Source organism: Ostrea edulis, chromosome 9 (genome assembly GCF_947568905.1).
Source record: "Ostrea edulis chromosome 9, xbOstEdul1.1, whole genome shotgun sequence".
NCBI classification, from domain to species: Eukaryota; Metazoa; Mollusca; class Bivalvia; order Ostreida; family Ostreidae; genus Ostrea; species Ostrea edulis.
Genome location: NC_079172.1, coordinates 18,825,322 through 18,842,092, shown reverse-complemented (window position 1 = coordinate 18,842,092; position 16,771 = coordinate 18,825,322). Strand labels below are relative to the sequence as shown.

Here is a 16,771-nt window from a genome sequence, read left to right as displayed (position 1 = left end):
GACCTACACAGTTGAACTGCATCACATAATATTGACCTACACAGATGAACTGTATCACATAATATCGACCTACACAGTTGAACTGTATCACTTAATATTGACCTACACAGTTGAACTGTATCACTTAATATTGACCTACACAGTTGAACTGAATCACTTTATATCAATCTACACAGTTGAACTGTATCACTTAATATCGACCTACACAGTTGAATTGTATCACTTAATATTGACCTACACAGATGAACTGTATCATTTTAATATCGACCTATTTCTTTATTACACCTTTATCTACATTCTTTATTCTTCAAGAATACAGTGTAATCGTGAGTACTGTTTTGTTTCAATCATATTGTTTTAGAAAGAGTTTTCTTTCAATGAATTTTTGTGATTAGAAAAATTAATACTTTGAAAAACTGAATTTCTGAAAGATGATGAAGAGACAAAGACTGAATGATGAGTGAATGGTAAATACACAGTGGGAGAATGATGAATGCTTTGTGAACGTAAATCTGTGAATGGTGAGCGAATGAAAAAAATTGAAGACTCTCATGGTAAATCACAGAAACTTTACAGAAATCTCCCAGAGAGACACATTCAAAAGCTTTTAACATGTCTGCACACAATTTGTAAAGATTTAATGATACCTTTCGCAATGCAAAGACTGCTAAAAGTTACTAGTGACATGTTTAGAAATTGCAGAACGAATTCTTCTGGTTTTTTTTTTTACTAAACCAATCCTACAGTTCAGCTAGATGTAGAATTTTACATGACGTTTTTCGTGTGTGTTAGATATGTGCTTACATCTTTGACAGCTGAGTACTTGCTTCCCTCTGGCATCACCAAAACCTTCAGCTGCAACAGAAGAAAAAGAGAATTTGAGTTATGTTTCTTTGAAAAAGACAGGTTCCACAACGCTTGCATCAACTTTCATGTTAGACATATATGGCTTACTCAGTGCCTTGTGAAGTTCATGAAAAAAAAAAAAACAACACCCAAGACAATCAAAAGTTGCATAAAGAACAAAATCACATGAGATAATGTGCAAAAGATGTATCATTTCTGCAATACTAAAAAATATTGCATTGAAATCATTTGGTTACAAAATTAACATTTCCAAGGGACTGTACATGATATGGTTCTAAGACGAATTTCAATATTCGAAGGCTTTGATGAAGGATGTATACACAACTGGTATCTGCTTTATACAAAAAGCTGATGATCTTATATGATATCATAAATGTATGGTTTTTCCCTGGATTGTTGATGAAAAAGTGTAGATTAAATTTGTTTTAACCATTTCTTTTTTGTGAATGGAGAGTGCATTAGACAATTTGTGAAGTTAAATTACAAGAAATGGTGTGAATCTAGGTGTCAATATTGTTTTGTCACACAAGAATTTAAGTTTGAAAAAAATAAAAATCTAGATTTCACATTAATTTACAAAACTTTTAGGGGCTAAATTCCACTTATATATATATGTATACGGTCGAAATATTTCTACGTGTTTAAGAGTGTGTTTTTTTTTTTTTTTTTTTACATATATCAATATATATATATATATGTGTATGTATGTATGTATGTATGTATGTATATCTTTCTTAGCATTTTCTTGTGATAAAAACTACCATTTCGTTTAAATTTCCTCTGATATTTTTCACGGAAATACTCTATACATCACACATGAAATTTCTTCTCTTCAATGAGAACTACGTTTCTTGAACCCAAGAAATCAGATCCCTACACAAAATCTATAAAAATGAACTGTTTGAACTCTATGCAAAAGGAGGTATGTCTAACAGCAGATCACTCCTATGATATTCACACATTCATGTACATGTCTATTTGATGTGAAATTTATCAATTTAACAACCCCTGTGTACAAGCATTAATGGAAGGGTGGTATCTACAGCCCACTTACTGTGTTCCTAACCTGACCATCAAAGTGGTATGAATTATCAAAAGTGGTGCAGAGTACATAGTAATACTGTAAACATACATTATTACGTGTGGTACTTATTTCTGCTATGTCCATCGTCGCATAAAATCTGCGGAATTTCGTGCCAGTGAACTTAAAAGCATGTTATCTATTTCCATGTAAGCCATATGCAACTCGGCGGAATTTCGTACCGTGGACCGAATAAAAAATGGTAATCCGTGAAACAAATAAAAAATGGTAATCCGGGAAACAAATAAAAAATGGTAATCCGGGAAATCATGACTCCCTGGAATTAAATACTTTTAAAACCTACAGTATCTGGAATTACATGGTGCGCATGTTACTAATGGTGTTACTAGTAGTATGTGTTATGCCAATAATTACCAAAATATCTGATATATGCAACACACTAAATGATATACATAATAGATACCATTGAAGTGGAATGTAAATATAAAATCTATCAAATCTTTGCTGTGCAATTTCACTTGATCACATTTTCTGATCCAAATATTTACCTGAGCTTTCATCACTCTGGCTGGATTGTTTAATATTTGGAAATTTGCCTCTGGTTCTTTCTCCAATTTCTCTTTATCTTGTTTTTCTTTTTCTCCTTCCTCTGTTTCCATCTTTTCATCCTCTTTATCTTTCTTTTCATCATCCTACAACAGAGTCCCATCTCCACACATAAAGCTAGAGTTTTATCTTGATGTGCATTGAAATTTTATCACCAGCTATCAACATAGCACAGTATGGATTTGGTTTATTGAGGTCATGTAAATTGTATCCCATGCATCTTCCCGAGATGATATATCTTGTCAAAAAGATGTTCAAGGTAGAAAAACTATATATGTGCTATAATAAACCAGTCAATACATGGTACTGCCTCGATCTCACTCATGTTCTTCACACCAATTTTAAAAGTTAACCTATGTCCACTGAATCTGATTTGGGAAATTTTCTTTAATATTGGGATTTTTTAAATGCTGAATTCTCTCATGAACACACACGAGGTTCACAGGCCTTATTGATCACCTGAGTACTAGTTTAAAGTATCACTACTCCCAATGGCTATGAAATCTAAAAAAAAAAAAAAAAAAGAAAAAAAAAAGAAAAAAAAAAGATGTGTTTGTGAAACACAAATGCCCCCGATAATGGCGAATTTTGAAGATGGCCAAGGTCACAAGGGCAAATATCTTGGTACCAGTAGAAAGATCTTGTCAAAAGAAATGCTCATGTACAATATGAAAGCTCTAATATTTACCATTTAGAAGTTATAACCAATGTAAAAAAAATAAAAAGTAGGTCAAAAGGTTTAATACCAACGGAAAGGTCCTGTCACAAGGAATACACATGTTAAATATCAAAGCTCTATCACTTACTGTTCAAAAGTTATTAGGAAGTTTAAAGTTTTCAAAAAGTAGGTCAAACTCCAAGGTCAAGGTCACGGGGTCAAAAATGTTGGTACCCATGGAAAGGTCTTGTCACAAGGAATACTCATGTGAAATATCAAAGCTCTATCACTTACTGTTCAAAAGTTATTAGCAAGGTTATAGTTTCAGACAGAATGACAGAATTACAGACAGGACAAAAACAATTTAGTATCAATAGTGTTACAGCAGATATTATTTGTATGTTTTGTACATATATACACTATATATACTAAGTTTGGCCCTGCCCTGGAACCTCTACCTCAGATATCATGAAATTTACAATTGTGGTCAAGGCCTTCCTGCTCAACATCACTATGCATTTAGTTTTTCTTAAAGATATGCAGTTGTAGAGAAGATTTTTGATAATTGGTCAATTTTTGGCAGTTTTTGAGAATAAGTTAGAAATGTTCATTTAATCACCGACTACTTTGACCCAACCCTGATACCAAAAACCCCTACCCCTGGGGTCATGAAATTCAAGATTTTGGCAAAGGACTACCTGCTCATTCTAAATATACATTTAGTTTCAATTTAGTACTGACACTGATAACATTAAAACACACTGAAGAAATAGTTCATGCTGTCTACTACAGGGGCTAAGCCTGTCTTGGGCCCGAACTCTGTGATACCATAAATATTCATTCGGGTCCAAAACGGGCTTAGCCCGTGCTGTCTACAAGTCTTTAAGATTTTTAGGGATTTAACAGCACACATTCACAGTATACACACATTGCATTCCCAATATCTTTATCTGTCAAGATAATAGAATGATAAATTGAAGTATTTTTCAACCTCCAAACTTCATATGCAGTATCTAAATTAAAGATGGTCAGTGAATTCCTAAGGACCCATGATCTTAAAGTCAAGGTCACAAGGTCAACATTAATCATGATTTTGTCAGTATGTTATGGGATTACCATAGTTTACTTGTTAACCTACCACATCCATCTTCTCTTCATCTTTCTTCTTTTCAGCCTCCTTCTTCTTCTGTTTGGCAGTGATGCTAAGAACTGCAGTCAGTACTTTCTCTTTTGTTTTCTCCTTCTTGTCCTCAAGGGGCGGAACATAGGCATATTGTGAGGCCTTGGCATTAGAACGGAACTCCAACTTTGGCATCTGTCACCAGAAAAAACAATACCAAAATAAACTTCTGAAATTCTCACAATATTAAGCAAATCATATGTGCTATTTAAACATTAGGCCATAGTACACCATTTCTTGGTTTTACATCCCAGGTAAGAACTGTTAACTGTATATGGTCACATGGATGATGTTCCTCAGTACAGCTAGGGGGTGGGGGTAAATATTGTTTGAATATGGTTATTATGTAGCAGGTCAAGGAAATTCTTGTCCTGAATCGAGCAGGTCAAGGAAATTCTTGTCCCGAATTGAGCAGGGCAAGGAAAGTCTTGTCCTGAATTGAGCAGGTCAAAGAAATTCTTGACCTGAATTGAGCAGGGCAAGGACACAAGCCTCATTTCTACCATCATGTCTGAGTTCTTTTTAAGAATTTCACTACAAAAACGACGAAATCTGTAAACAAACAGTAGTAAACCACATATCAGGAAGCTTTCATGTAAATTTCAGCTCTTCTGGTCCAGTGGTTCTTGAGAAGATTTTTAAATGACCACATCCTATTTTTGCATTTTTGTAATTCCTTTGAAGAGGCATCGCCCTTCATTTAAACAAACTTGAAAGCCCTTCACCCAAGGATACTTTTAGCCAAGTTTGGTTGAAATTAGCCCAGTAGTTCTGGAGAAGATGTTGAAAATGTAAAAAGTTTACAAACAGATGGACAAATGATGCACAACAGGTGATTAGAAAAGCTCACTTGACCTTTCAGCTCAGGTGAGCTAACAATAGATTAGACTTTCCTGCAAATATGCCCATTTACACAGTATTTCCTTATTAACTACAAAGGTTCAAGAATTTCTGTTACATGGTTTCAGAGGTGTTGTGCTGACAAATTTTTTCAATAGTAAATCTAAATTTGGTCAAACTTCTACGTTTAATAGAGACAGAACTCCCTGAAAAAAAACTGAATCAGACTTTCCTGTGAATACGCACATTTACACCGTATGTCCTTATTAACTACAAAGTTTCATGGAATTCTGTTAAGTTGCCCTGACAAACTGTAATCAGTAGTATATCTAATTTTGGCCAAATTTCTAAGTTTAAAAGGGGCATAACTCCTAGAAAAAATAACCTGAATCGGAATTTTCTGTTGTGAGTATGCATGTCTAGCATGTCTACACAGTATGTCCTTATAAAGCGAAAAGGCGAAGATAACGAACAGTGATCAATCTCATAACTCCTATAAAGGTGAAGATAACGAACAGTGATCAATCTCATAACTCCTTAAAAAAAAAAAACAAAATTGAGAGTAAGGCAAACATGGATCTCTGGACATACCAGAGGTGGGTTCAGAAGCAAAATACAAAGTTTCATGAAATTCTGTTCAGCAGTTTGAGAGTTGCGTTGATAAGAACAGGAGTGATGGAGACCAATTTATTGAATTCAATAGGGGCATAAGTCCCAAGAAAAAAATTGAAGAAGAATTTTCTGCGAATACACACATCTACACAGTATGCCCTTATTAAGTACAAAGTTTCAAGAAATTCTGTAAGGCGTTTTCAGAGGAGTTGCGTTGACTTGCTGGTAAAAACACTATACCCTCTGCAACTCGTTGCATGGGGTATAAATATTGTGGAAAACCAAGTGTGGCAAACTGACTGACAGACAGAGGAAGAGGAAACCTAAAGTCCCCTTCGGTTTCACTAGTGGGGACTAAAAACACATAACCTCACTTCTAAAAAATTGAGAGTGATGTCAGATTATAATTACATTCAACATTATTTTTCCTTTTAGATTATAATGAAAGCTTTAGAGATTTATTCCATACATACCCCCCCCCCCCCCCCCCCCCCAATGGGGAATTATTAGAATGATCAAGCATTGACTTAATGGACTTATTATATTGACATTCGTTGTGCAAATAACACATAATGGTATGCAGACAAATTTTCAAAAGGAGCTACATGTATTGTGTTACTACCACAATAGACATCAAGATATAATTATCAAAGGCTTAAATAACTCTGCATCCAGATATCAATTTTCATAATTGCAAAAAATTCCAATTACAAAATTGAGTCACTGCATGTATTCCAAAGTGATATTGATTTTTTTTTAAGAGAAAAAGACTTTTAGTTTAAAACTCCACGAAGGTTCAATTCCATCAATGGCTGAATTTTCTTTTATTTCTTTGTCTTAAAATTGTTTACATTTAATTTGTAATATTCTTAAACAATGGAATTAGGGTTACACTGAACAGGACTCTGAAAAACTACTTGGTAAAAAAGTCCTAATTTTCAAAAGTACGAAATAGAAACTATTTCTAGGAAGAAAATTATACTTTTGATATTCGAGAGCAGCTGAGAAATGAACAACACCCTATTCCTCTACTGGTAATGGAAAAATTTGACGGATCACGATTCATTAATCCTGTTTACAATTCTTCCATGTTTTCATATTTTCTGTTCAATTACAAACAAGCATGACCCTGCATATTTCACTATGTATTTCTAATTTGTTTTTTAATAAATAGATTTTAAAGATCATCAGCTAGCACTTGCATTGAATTTACAAACCCCCAAACTACTGTAAGCATGTCTGCATCTGGAAAATGTCCATCTCTTCCCTATTTTTCCTTCTTTTCACTACATTCAGTTAAAGCTAAGTTGATTGAAGTCTGGAGTGAATTTAAATAATTGCTATGTATCTGTTGTGGTCAGAAAGATTTCATCTTTCACCCATTAGTTGATTGATGAGTTGGTTTCTTTCATTAGTCTGCACGTACAGTGGAACCTGGTTAATACGATGTTTTATTTTCCAAACTATTTCATCACATTAAGTGGAGCATTGTAATAAACAACTTCATACAAAAACAGGTTATGCTGAATGTAACATGCTTTCTCTATTAGTTTCAGTTGAATTGCTAGATGTAAATGCAGAATTAAAATTTACTAGTTGAATTTATGGAAAGAAAATACTGAAAACCTTTCTTCTTTTAAAACCGTTTCATGGCAGCTTCATTTTACCGGTCTTAGCTTAAAACTTTGACAAGTAAGATGGACAAACCAAGAGTTTTTTCTTTGTCCTTTGCTAAATAGATAGATTAAATGATATTTTTTTTGACCTTTCATAGAATTGAATTTATAATGGTGAAATAACTTTCCATAATGCCTGATTAATTGATATTCAATTAGACACATAAATCAGATCTTACAACACTCATTGTGTAGAATTAATTACACTCGTGTTCCATGTCCATTCACTTAATCTTCTTCTTTATTTGAAGAACTGATGTTTACGTTTATCTAGCATATATCTATGGTATCTTGTGTTTTCATGTTTTATACATACAATCAGGACAGGTACAGCTGCGGACTGTTTACATGTGATAACGCCTTTTATATCATTGCTTTTTAATGTTTTATTTATTTTCTATGTATAATGTGTATAACATTCTGTTGTAAGGTATATATGCATTGTAAAGCACCTTTGAGCGTACATAGTGTATGAAAAGGTGCTATATAAATATGGTATTATTATTATCTATTATTATTTGTACACAAAGTTGAACATATTTTAATTTTTTTAGTCAAATTTGCTCAATGAAGAAAAAGGAAATTCAAAAAATGAATTAATGGAAAATGGAATATATATGTTCTGTTCATCAAGTTGAATGATATGAAAAAGCTTTATAGCTGTATGCATTGTGTACTGAAAGTCTGATTTTACTATAAAACATAAATTGAATTCTACCTATAAATTAAATAGATAAGAATATACAATTAAAATTAACAATCTTTGCTTTTTACACCCCACCCCCAAACAAATATAACAAAACCAATCAGCAGTTTCTGCATTCAAAAATTTTAATTTGAAAAAAAAAATTGTGAAATATGTTAACTTACAAAATGATCATACCCTGTGGTTTTATCATGTTTAAGTTTCAAAACAACTGCTATCATTTCTTTACATTTTTTGCATTTAATAGGTTCATTAGCATCATTAAACATAAAATCCAGGTTTCGAGCGCAATATCATAAACCAACATTCTTCTTGTGAGGAAGTCTTATTCTAGAGTCAGATTTCCAGGGGGAAATCTCAGTTTCTATAACACATCAGAATTAGGAGCTATATAAAGTACAGCAGAGGAAATAAATACAAGTCTAGTTTTATCTGTAATTCAATATCGCCATACAACTACTGACTAAATTTCACTTCAATATCTGCTGGCATGTCACCACGGACACGTCTTATTATCATCCAAGTTCCTACACTTATTGCATGGCTTCTTGGGGAACAGTCAAAAAACAAATGTCTTGAGATAGGGAGAAAAGATCGAAGCCGAAGAACAGTTTCCCAGGTCGTCTCTCCTACCCCTGCCAGTTTCTACTTACTCCAAACAAAACATTGTTTAAACAATTATGAGTGCATAATCATTTATTTGACCACATTTACAAGTCATATAATACAGGGAGATAAAAAATATCACTTACTAAAAGTCTGCAATAACATAAGTCAAATACAGTCAGAACTATACTCACATAAAGCCTAAATCAATTACTTTAGAACTCCTGTGTTTTCAAACAATTCTAACAAGTCCATTCTGCCTTTAATTTTGCTAAGACAAGTCACATGGCATGGACTGGCTCCAGGACGAAGAGTTTGAGAGATACACAAGAAACACTGTCAATAGCTTTTTGAGAATGAAATCAGCCAACCAAACTTTGAATTCCTTTTTTCAATGCACTCTAGCATTCTTTGTTCACAAGTTTACCTGAATACTAGTACTTGAGTTAGAAATTGATCATAAGATCATATCTATTTGCAAGTAATTCTGAAGCTATTTTTTCATAAACCGATGTAATGGGATGGACAAACTCGCAACAGTAAGACCATTTCTGTGTAGGAAGGGGTAGGGGTAGGTAGAATGAAAGCTTTAAGCAGATAACTACCTTGTCAAGATTGCAGTTAAAATTTAACCTGTTTATTACAATAAATGGAAACCATGCCAACTATGACATGTCTCCCTGATCCTATCCCTAATTCTCATCACATGCGTGGGTGGAGCTCAGCATCCTATTTAATGAAAATCTTGCAAGCCAATTAAATAGAAAGATTAAATATCCACTTTCCACAGTTAATTATCTGTCACCCGCATGCCATTTATCATTATGACATTGTGTTCCACCTATGATGTTTACAGATAATACATCTTGGTTATAAAGGTCACATGACCTTCTATTATAGCAAATGATAGCCCTTTTCAAAAGCAGCATGATGTACTAGTCCTTGTATCAGACCTTTTTTCATTTGTTTAGTTTTAATTACATTTTGTGCAGTGACTTTACATTTGAAAGTTTTAAATGAAATCCAATTCCTGCTGGTTCTAATGAAGAATCCAATTCCTGCTGGTTCTAATGAAGAATCCAATGAACCAGAGCTTAAGTAAGCTCTACCAACAAGTTTGTTTAAATGTCAGGATTCCGGTTCTAGACTCGTGCAAGCTTCATTAAATGTCAGGATCCTGGTTCTAGACTCGTGCAAGCTTCATTAAATGTCAGGATTCTGGTTCTAGACTCGTGCAAGCTTCATTAAATGTCAGGATCCTGTTTCTAGACTCGTGCAAGCTTCATTAAATGTCAGGATTCTGGTTCTAGACTCGTGCAAGCTTCATTAAATGTCAGGATTCTGGTTCTAGACTCGTGCAAGCTTCATTAAATGTCAGGATCCTGGTTCTAGACTCGTGCAAGCTTCATTAAATGTCAGGATTCTGGTTCTAGACTTGTGCAAGCTTCATTAAATGTCAGGATCCTGGTTCTAGACTCGTGCAAGCTTCATTAAATGTCAGGATCCTGGTTCTAGACTCGTGCAAGCTTTAAATGTCAGGATTCCGGTTTCTAGACTCGTGCAAGCTTCATTAAATGTCAGGATCCTGGTTCTAGACTCGTGCAAGCTTCATTAAATGTCAGGATTCTGGTTCTAGACTTGTGCAAGCTTCATTAAATGTCAGGATTCTGGTTCTAGACTCGTGCAAGCTTCATTAAATGTCAGGATCCTGGTTCTAGACTCGTGCAAGCTTTAAATGTCAGGATTCCGGTTTCTAGACTCGTGCAAGCTTCATTAAATGTCAGGATCCTGGTTCTAGACTCGTGCAAGCTTCATTAAATGTCAGGATTCTGGTTCTAGACTCGTGAAAGCTTCATTAAATGTCAGGATCCTGGTTCTAGACTCGTGCAAGCTTCATTAAATGTCAGGATTCTGGTTCTAGACTCGTGCAAGCTTCATTAAATGTCAGGATCCTGTTTCTAGACTCGTGCAAGCTTCATTAAATGTCAGGATTCTGGTTCTAGACTCGTGCAAGCTTTAAATGTCAGGATTCCGGTTTCTAGACTCGTGCAAGCTTCATTAAATGTCAGGATCCTGGTTCTAGACTCGTGCAAGCTTCATTAAATGTCAGGATTCTGGTTCTAGACTTGTGCAAGCTTCATTAAATGTCAGGATTCTGGTTCTAGACTCGTGCAAGCTTCATTAAATGTCAGGATCCTGGTTCTAGACTCGTGCAAGCTTTAAATGTCAGGATTCCGGTTTCTAGACTCGTGCAAGCTTCATTAAATGTCAGGATCCTGGTTCTAGACTTGTGCAAGCTTCATTAAATGTCAGGATTCTGGTTCTAGACTCGTGAAAGCTTCATTAAATGTCAGGATCCTGGTTCTAGACTCGTGCAAGCTTCATTAAATGTCAGGATTCTGGTTCTAGACTCGTGCAAGCTTCATTAAATGTCAGGATCCTGTTTCTAGACTCGTGCAAGCTTCATTAAATGTCAGGATTCTGGTTCTAGACTCGTGCAAGCTTTAAATGTCAGGATTCCGGTTTCTAGACTCGTGCAAGCTTCATTAAATGTCAGGATTCTGGTTCTAGACTCGTGCAAGCTTTAAATGTCAGGATTCCGGTTTCTAGACTCGTGCAAGCTTCATTAAATGTCAGGATTCTGGTTTTAGACTCGTGCAAGCTTCATCAGTAATTTCAAACTTAATACAGTCATGTAATAGCCCAGTTTTAAATCTTTGGTGATCCAACAGTTAGCAACCATGCTATTGATTTCCAATATTTAGAAAAAAAGAAGAACATCTTACCAACTGTCTGCAGAAAACTTCTTCTGTCACCAGACATTTAGTTAAACAGGCTGTGAATCTTTATAGGACTACATGATTATCTGTCTGACCAATTAATTAATCAAAAAGTGCAGGACCTAAAAAGACATCTGGTCCATGCAGTATCTATCCAAAGTACATAAGATCAAAGTGAATTTCTACCAGATGATTAGTCAAACAGTCCAGTCTTTTAAAGGAAATCTGCAGTGAGTCATGAATAAAATATCTATTGATGATTGGATAAAATTCCCATTTATGATACTAAATTAAAGGTCATCATACAAAGCCCATTCTTAAAAAAAATACTGATCTTATAAGATCCAAATCTAAGCCTGTATTTTTTATATATTGACCTTATGGTCCTAATTGAGCTCCATTCTTGTTAGATACTGACCTTGAGGTCCTCGTTGAGACCCACCAGACAGGTTGGAGTGAAGGCCATTGACAGGAAATGTGTCAGGGGATACCAGAACCAAAACTGTGTGAACACCAGCATGCCCACCACTGCCTCCATGTTCATGTGGCCAGTGCGAGACTGCAGTGAAATTGTCATGTTACGTCCTCCTGCGAAAAAATGGTATAAAACACATGTCATTCATCTACATACAACACTAACTGTCATTTTAGCTGCATGATGTATACAACATGTATGAATAAACAAGAAATGTTTGTAAAACACATATCCCCCCCACCACCCCGTGCAAAATTTAAAAGGGTTATGCACATGCACCATTTAATTGATAGTAGTGCCAAAACAATTCAAGATATTCATTATCTTCCCATGTCCAGAGTAGATTGATCCTCGACCTTTGACCATGTGACCTAAAAATCAATAGAGGTTGTCTACTCATTAGGATGTACCAGTATACCAGGTTTGGTGTCAATCAAGCAAATGTTATTAAAACATTGGAGAAAATATATTACTATGTCTAGTTTGACCCTTGACCTTTGAACCCAAAATTAATAGGGGTCATTTACTCCTTATGATGTACAAGTGTACCAAATCTGATGTCTATCAAGCGAAGGGTTCTAAAGAGAGCAGTCTCTTCCTATGTCCAGTTTGACCCTTGATCATGTGACCTCAAAATCATAAAGAGTCATCTACTCTTTTTGATGTACCAGTGTTCCAAGTTTAATGTCTGTCAAGCAAAGGGTTCTCAAGATATTGAACAGACAGTATATTCCTATGTCCAGAGTAAATTGACCCTTGACCTGAAAAAAATAGGGATCCTTTTCTATTCATTACCAACCTACATATGCAATATTATTATGATCAAGTGGATGGTTCTCAAGACATTGAGTGGACAACATGTGGTCTACTGACCGATAGGGGCAAAGCAATATGTTCCTCTTTGAAGGGGAGCATAAATATCAGCTATAATACCATATAGCATTTTCTTTTCCACAGGATGATAATTTTGGCTTCTTTCATTCTGCCAAATTGTTAAAATAACTAAATTTGCACCCAAATATGTCTGCATACTATATATATATATATATATATATATATATCTTACCAAGAAAGATAACTCGATCTGTATATCAGTTTTTATGTGAAAGGTATATGCAGCACTCTTCACCTTGTTCGATAAATAAACTACGGGGATTATTTTTATGATAACTGTTTTTTATGACAGCAAAATGTTTTACAAATAAGTAATTAACACTACACTGCTCATCAATTTTTGTGTTTTGAAACTCCATGTCCACTAAAATATATTCTGTTAAAATTATTTGTATACCTTTTTGAGTTAAAAAAAAATTGCTTAAGTTTACACTTGTGAAAAAAACTCAATGCTATATGGTATTGAAAATAATGTTCAAAAAGGCAATAACTCGGCTATTGATTCAGACTTGTAACCTTGATCACATTGAAATGAAAAGTTGAAGGTAACGATCTGATCACCAATCTCATAACTCCTATAAGGAATACAAAATTAAGAGTTGGGCAAACACGGACCTCTGGATATACCAGAGGTGGGATCAGGTGCCTAGGAGGAGTAAGCATCCCCTGTTGACCGGTCACACCCACCGTAACCCTATATCTTGATCCGGTAAACAGAGTAATCTGTAGTCAAAATCAGTGAGTAAAGAATGGCCCAACAATTGGTATGAAACACGTCAGACAGAATTTTACCCAATAACATTGACAAGTTGTATTGGCAAAGTAATCATTATAACGACCATAGATTTTGTGAAATGCTGGCTTTAAACGAGACTTCAGAAACCCCTGTAACACCAATGAAACATGTCAGACAACATCTGACCCAATGACAGCTTGTATTGGTAAACTAGATTGTTATAACGAGTCTATGGCCAAGTTTATGGTATGGGATGTTTTGTTTATTACAGGTTTTCCTTTTAGAATAATATGACAAAAATGCAGAATACAAAAGTCACTAACCTAAATTTATTTCATTTTCCAAATGAACATGTTTAATTCATTATGTAGTTGTTAATCATATGAGCAATAAGTCTTTATAGTCAATATCATAATTATGTTCATCATAACTTCATGACCAGAACCTTCACACTGTATTCTGATATCAGTATGTTAAATAGTTCCTCAAACTGGTGTTTTGTCAAATCTGTCATGTTGTGGAAATCGATGTAACATGAAAAAACCCTAAAATATATATCTGTAGGTCTCGAACTTGGAATCACAAAAACTTACAACTAGCTCTAACCACGTAGGCATTGATATGAAAAAGATTTATTTATGACAGGTTTCTCTTCAGAGTAGAGACCAGATTCATACTGGTTGTAGATTTTAATCATTTTCAACATGCAGGGCACCTTTAACCAAAATTTATGCAATGGAATTAAGAACAGTGATACCCAAATAAAACCATTTGAAAAGTTTGTATTCTAGTTAAAGGTGGCCTTTTCCAACAATTTGTGATTGGTTGGACGATACCTCTATATCTACCATATACAAACTCAATGAATTTTGTTCTTATAAAAGAACTACATGTAGCGATGTTTAAATATAATTTTAGTGTAATCTGAGTTCACACATGCATTAAGATTATATAATAAAGTAAGTTCTGTAGGAGAGAGTATTAACAACTTCAGAGGATGACTTTGAAAGTTTCAGAAGACGCATGCTGTGAAAAGTCATTTCCAAATATACACCAGTCATTGTTGCTGATTCTAATAGCACCATCTAAAATTACACCAGCATCAGATTTGGACCCGAGATTTGACCTTTTAAAATGGAGGTCGTGTCACGGCAGGCATTGGCATGTTAGAGAACCCTCACTTCTATGGCCATGAGCACCAAGCATAAGTCTAAATTTGTGGTACTTCACCTACAGCGGGTGACATGAAGTGTTTTTGAAGGGACGTAAATCAAGCACACAAGAAACAGATTTAAATGAACAGCTTACTAAATTTAACAAAGAATGTAAACAATAGCTAAAATTCACAATGTTTGTTTTCAAATATCAATATCAGCCTGATTTGCATAAAAAACCAGTCTCACTGAATTTCATCTTGGGTGGTTTCAACTAAAGTGAAACATACTTATAATAGACGTTTTGTTTTTGCATATTTTATCTCCTTGTGATACACAATAATTAAGATTACTGAGCTAACTTCATTTCCAAGCCTATTAATTGAAAGTACCGATCCTAACCATTGACCCTCAGAAAGAGATGGGCCTGATTTCTAGTAGCTTTTTTGTTAAAATCAAATTCAGAGAGCACTTGCCTGAAAAGCCAGTTTAATTCATTTTTTGTCTTAAAATTCTTCCAATGTCTGAAATTTTCAAAGCAACATAATGCAGAATTGCCCAACCTTTGATTTTCTGATAAAAAAAAAAACCCACCCCCACACAACATGTACAAAGCTAAGAGGAAGCATCAAGAATTGTCAAAAATTATCTCTAAAGCTTCACAAGTTCCTTCATTCTGAACAGTATCTAGTCTCCATCTCACAAAATTAATAGCATACTCTTGTTAATTTTGTTAGCTGAACGTACAAAAACAAACCCAAAATGTGGTCAAAATATCTCAATGCAACAAACTTTTTTCATGGCAAACAACATAACTAATAAATCTGGGATTGTGGCAGGGACCAAAATCCACTAAAACAAATCTTACAGATCGTTTTTTGATAATCTTTGGCAAAACCCTAAAAGAAATCTGTGTACACACACTGAAAAATCTATGAAAATCTGCATCTTGTAAAATTCCAAAGAAGAAGAAGCAAGCCAAAGTCAATAGATTATTGTATGCATCTTGTAAACAAATAATGTTTTTCCAAAGACATTCAATGTAAACTAAAGGATTTCCAGAATGAATAATAGATGCATTTACTTCCTGCATACATTTCACAATAAAGAGCTATTCTGGAAACTCAGAATGTACTAAAAACTTGTAAAAAAAATTTCATTAAAGGATCGATTCTTTTCATGTTTATTGGATGCATTGAGATGTTATATTTTATCTACAATAAGTGTAGAATGTATACATTCTTTTGACAAACAGAAAAGTGGATTCCCTGGTTCTTGTTTTTGTGAAGGTCATTTCAAGGTCACACTCTTTTCAAATCAAAGAACATAGAAACTTTGTTTGAGCAAACAGAAATTGTATGACATTATATACTTGTGATTTATAATATTACAATTCTTTTCTCAGTTTAAAGCATAATCACTATGTGTGTACATATTTCTGTTTGCATAGGAAAATGAACACAGGTAATCTCAGTAAGTTATCTGGTAGACTGAGTTTCCTCTTGAAATCACGAAATTTACAATTTTGGTAGAGGACTTCCTGCTCTACATCACCATGCATTTAGTTTTTCTTACATATTCACAGTTGTAGAGAACATTTTTGAAAATTGGTCAAATTTTTGCAGGGGGTGGGGGTGGGGGGCAGTAGTCCTGAAATTTACAATTTATGTCCCCCTTGTCCAAAAACTGCTACATATGAAATTTTATAAAATTGGAATGGTAGTAGTTATCAAGAAGTTGAAAATGTTTAATTGTTGTTAGCACACGGCGATGGATGCAGACCAATTGCAATAGGTCACCTGAGTTTAGGTGACCTAAAAAAGCAAAATAATAAGGATGTATAACAAACAAAAATGGAAATAAAACATTATTTACTTTTCAAGCATGAAGGGATGTAAGGAAAACGTGTTTATTCCTCCGAATGTCCATAACACCATTT

At 34.4% G+C, this 16,771-nt stretch overlaps 1 protein-coding gene across 1 annotated transcript in view; it reads right to left on the bottom strand.

Annotated features, from left to right (window-relative positions):
* LOC125657502 (26S proteasome non-ATPase regulatory subunit 1-like) overlaps positions 1–16,771 on the bottom strand; it is a 150,586-nt gene that overhangs the window by 1,810 nt on the left and 132,005 nt on the right. The window contains exons 25-28 of the mRNA XM_048888095.2: positions 11,992–12,161; positions 4,312–4,488; positions 2,458–2,601; positions 805–855 (exon numbers count right to left, since the gene is read on the bottom strand). Coding sequence (XP_048744052.2) covers positions 805–855; positions 2,458–2,601; positions 4,312–4,488; positions 11,992–12,161 — 542 coding nt within the window. The remainder of the gene's footprint in view (positions 1–804; positions 856–2,457; positions 2,602–4,311; positions 4,489–11,991; positions 12,162–16,771) is intronic.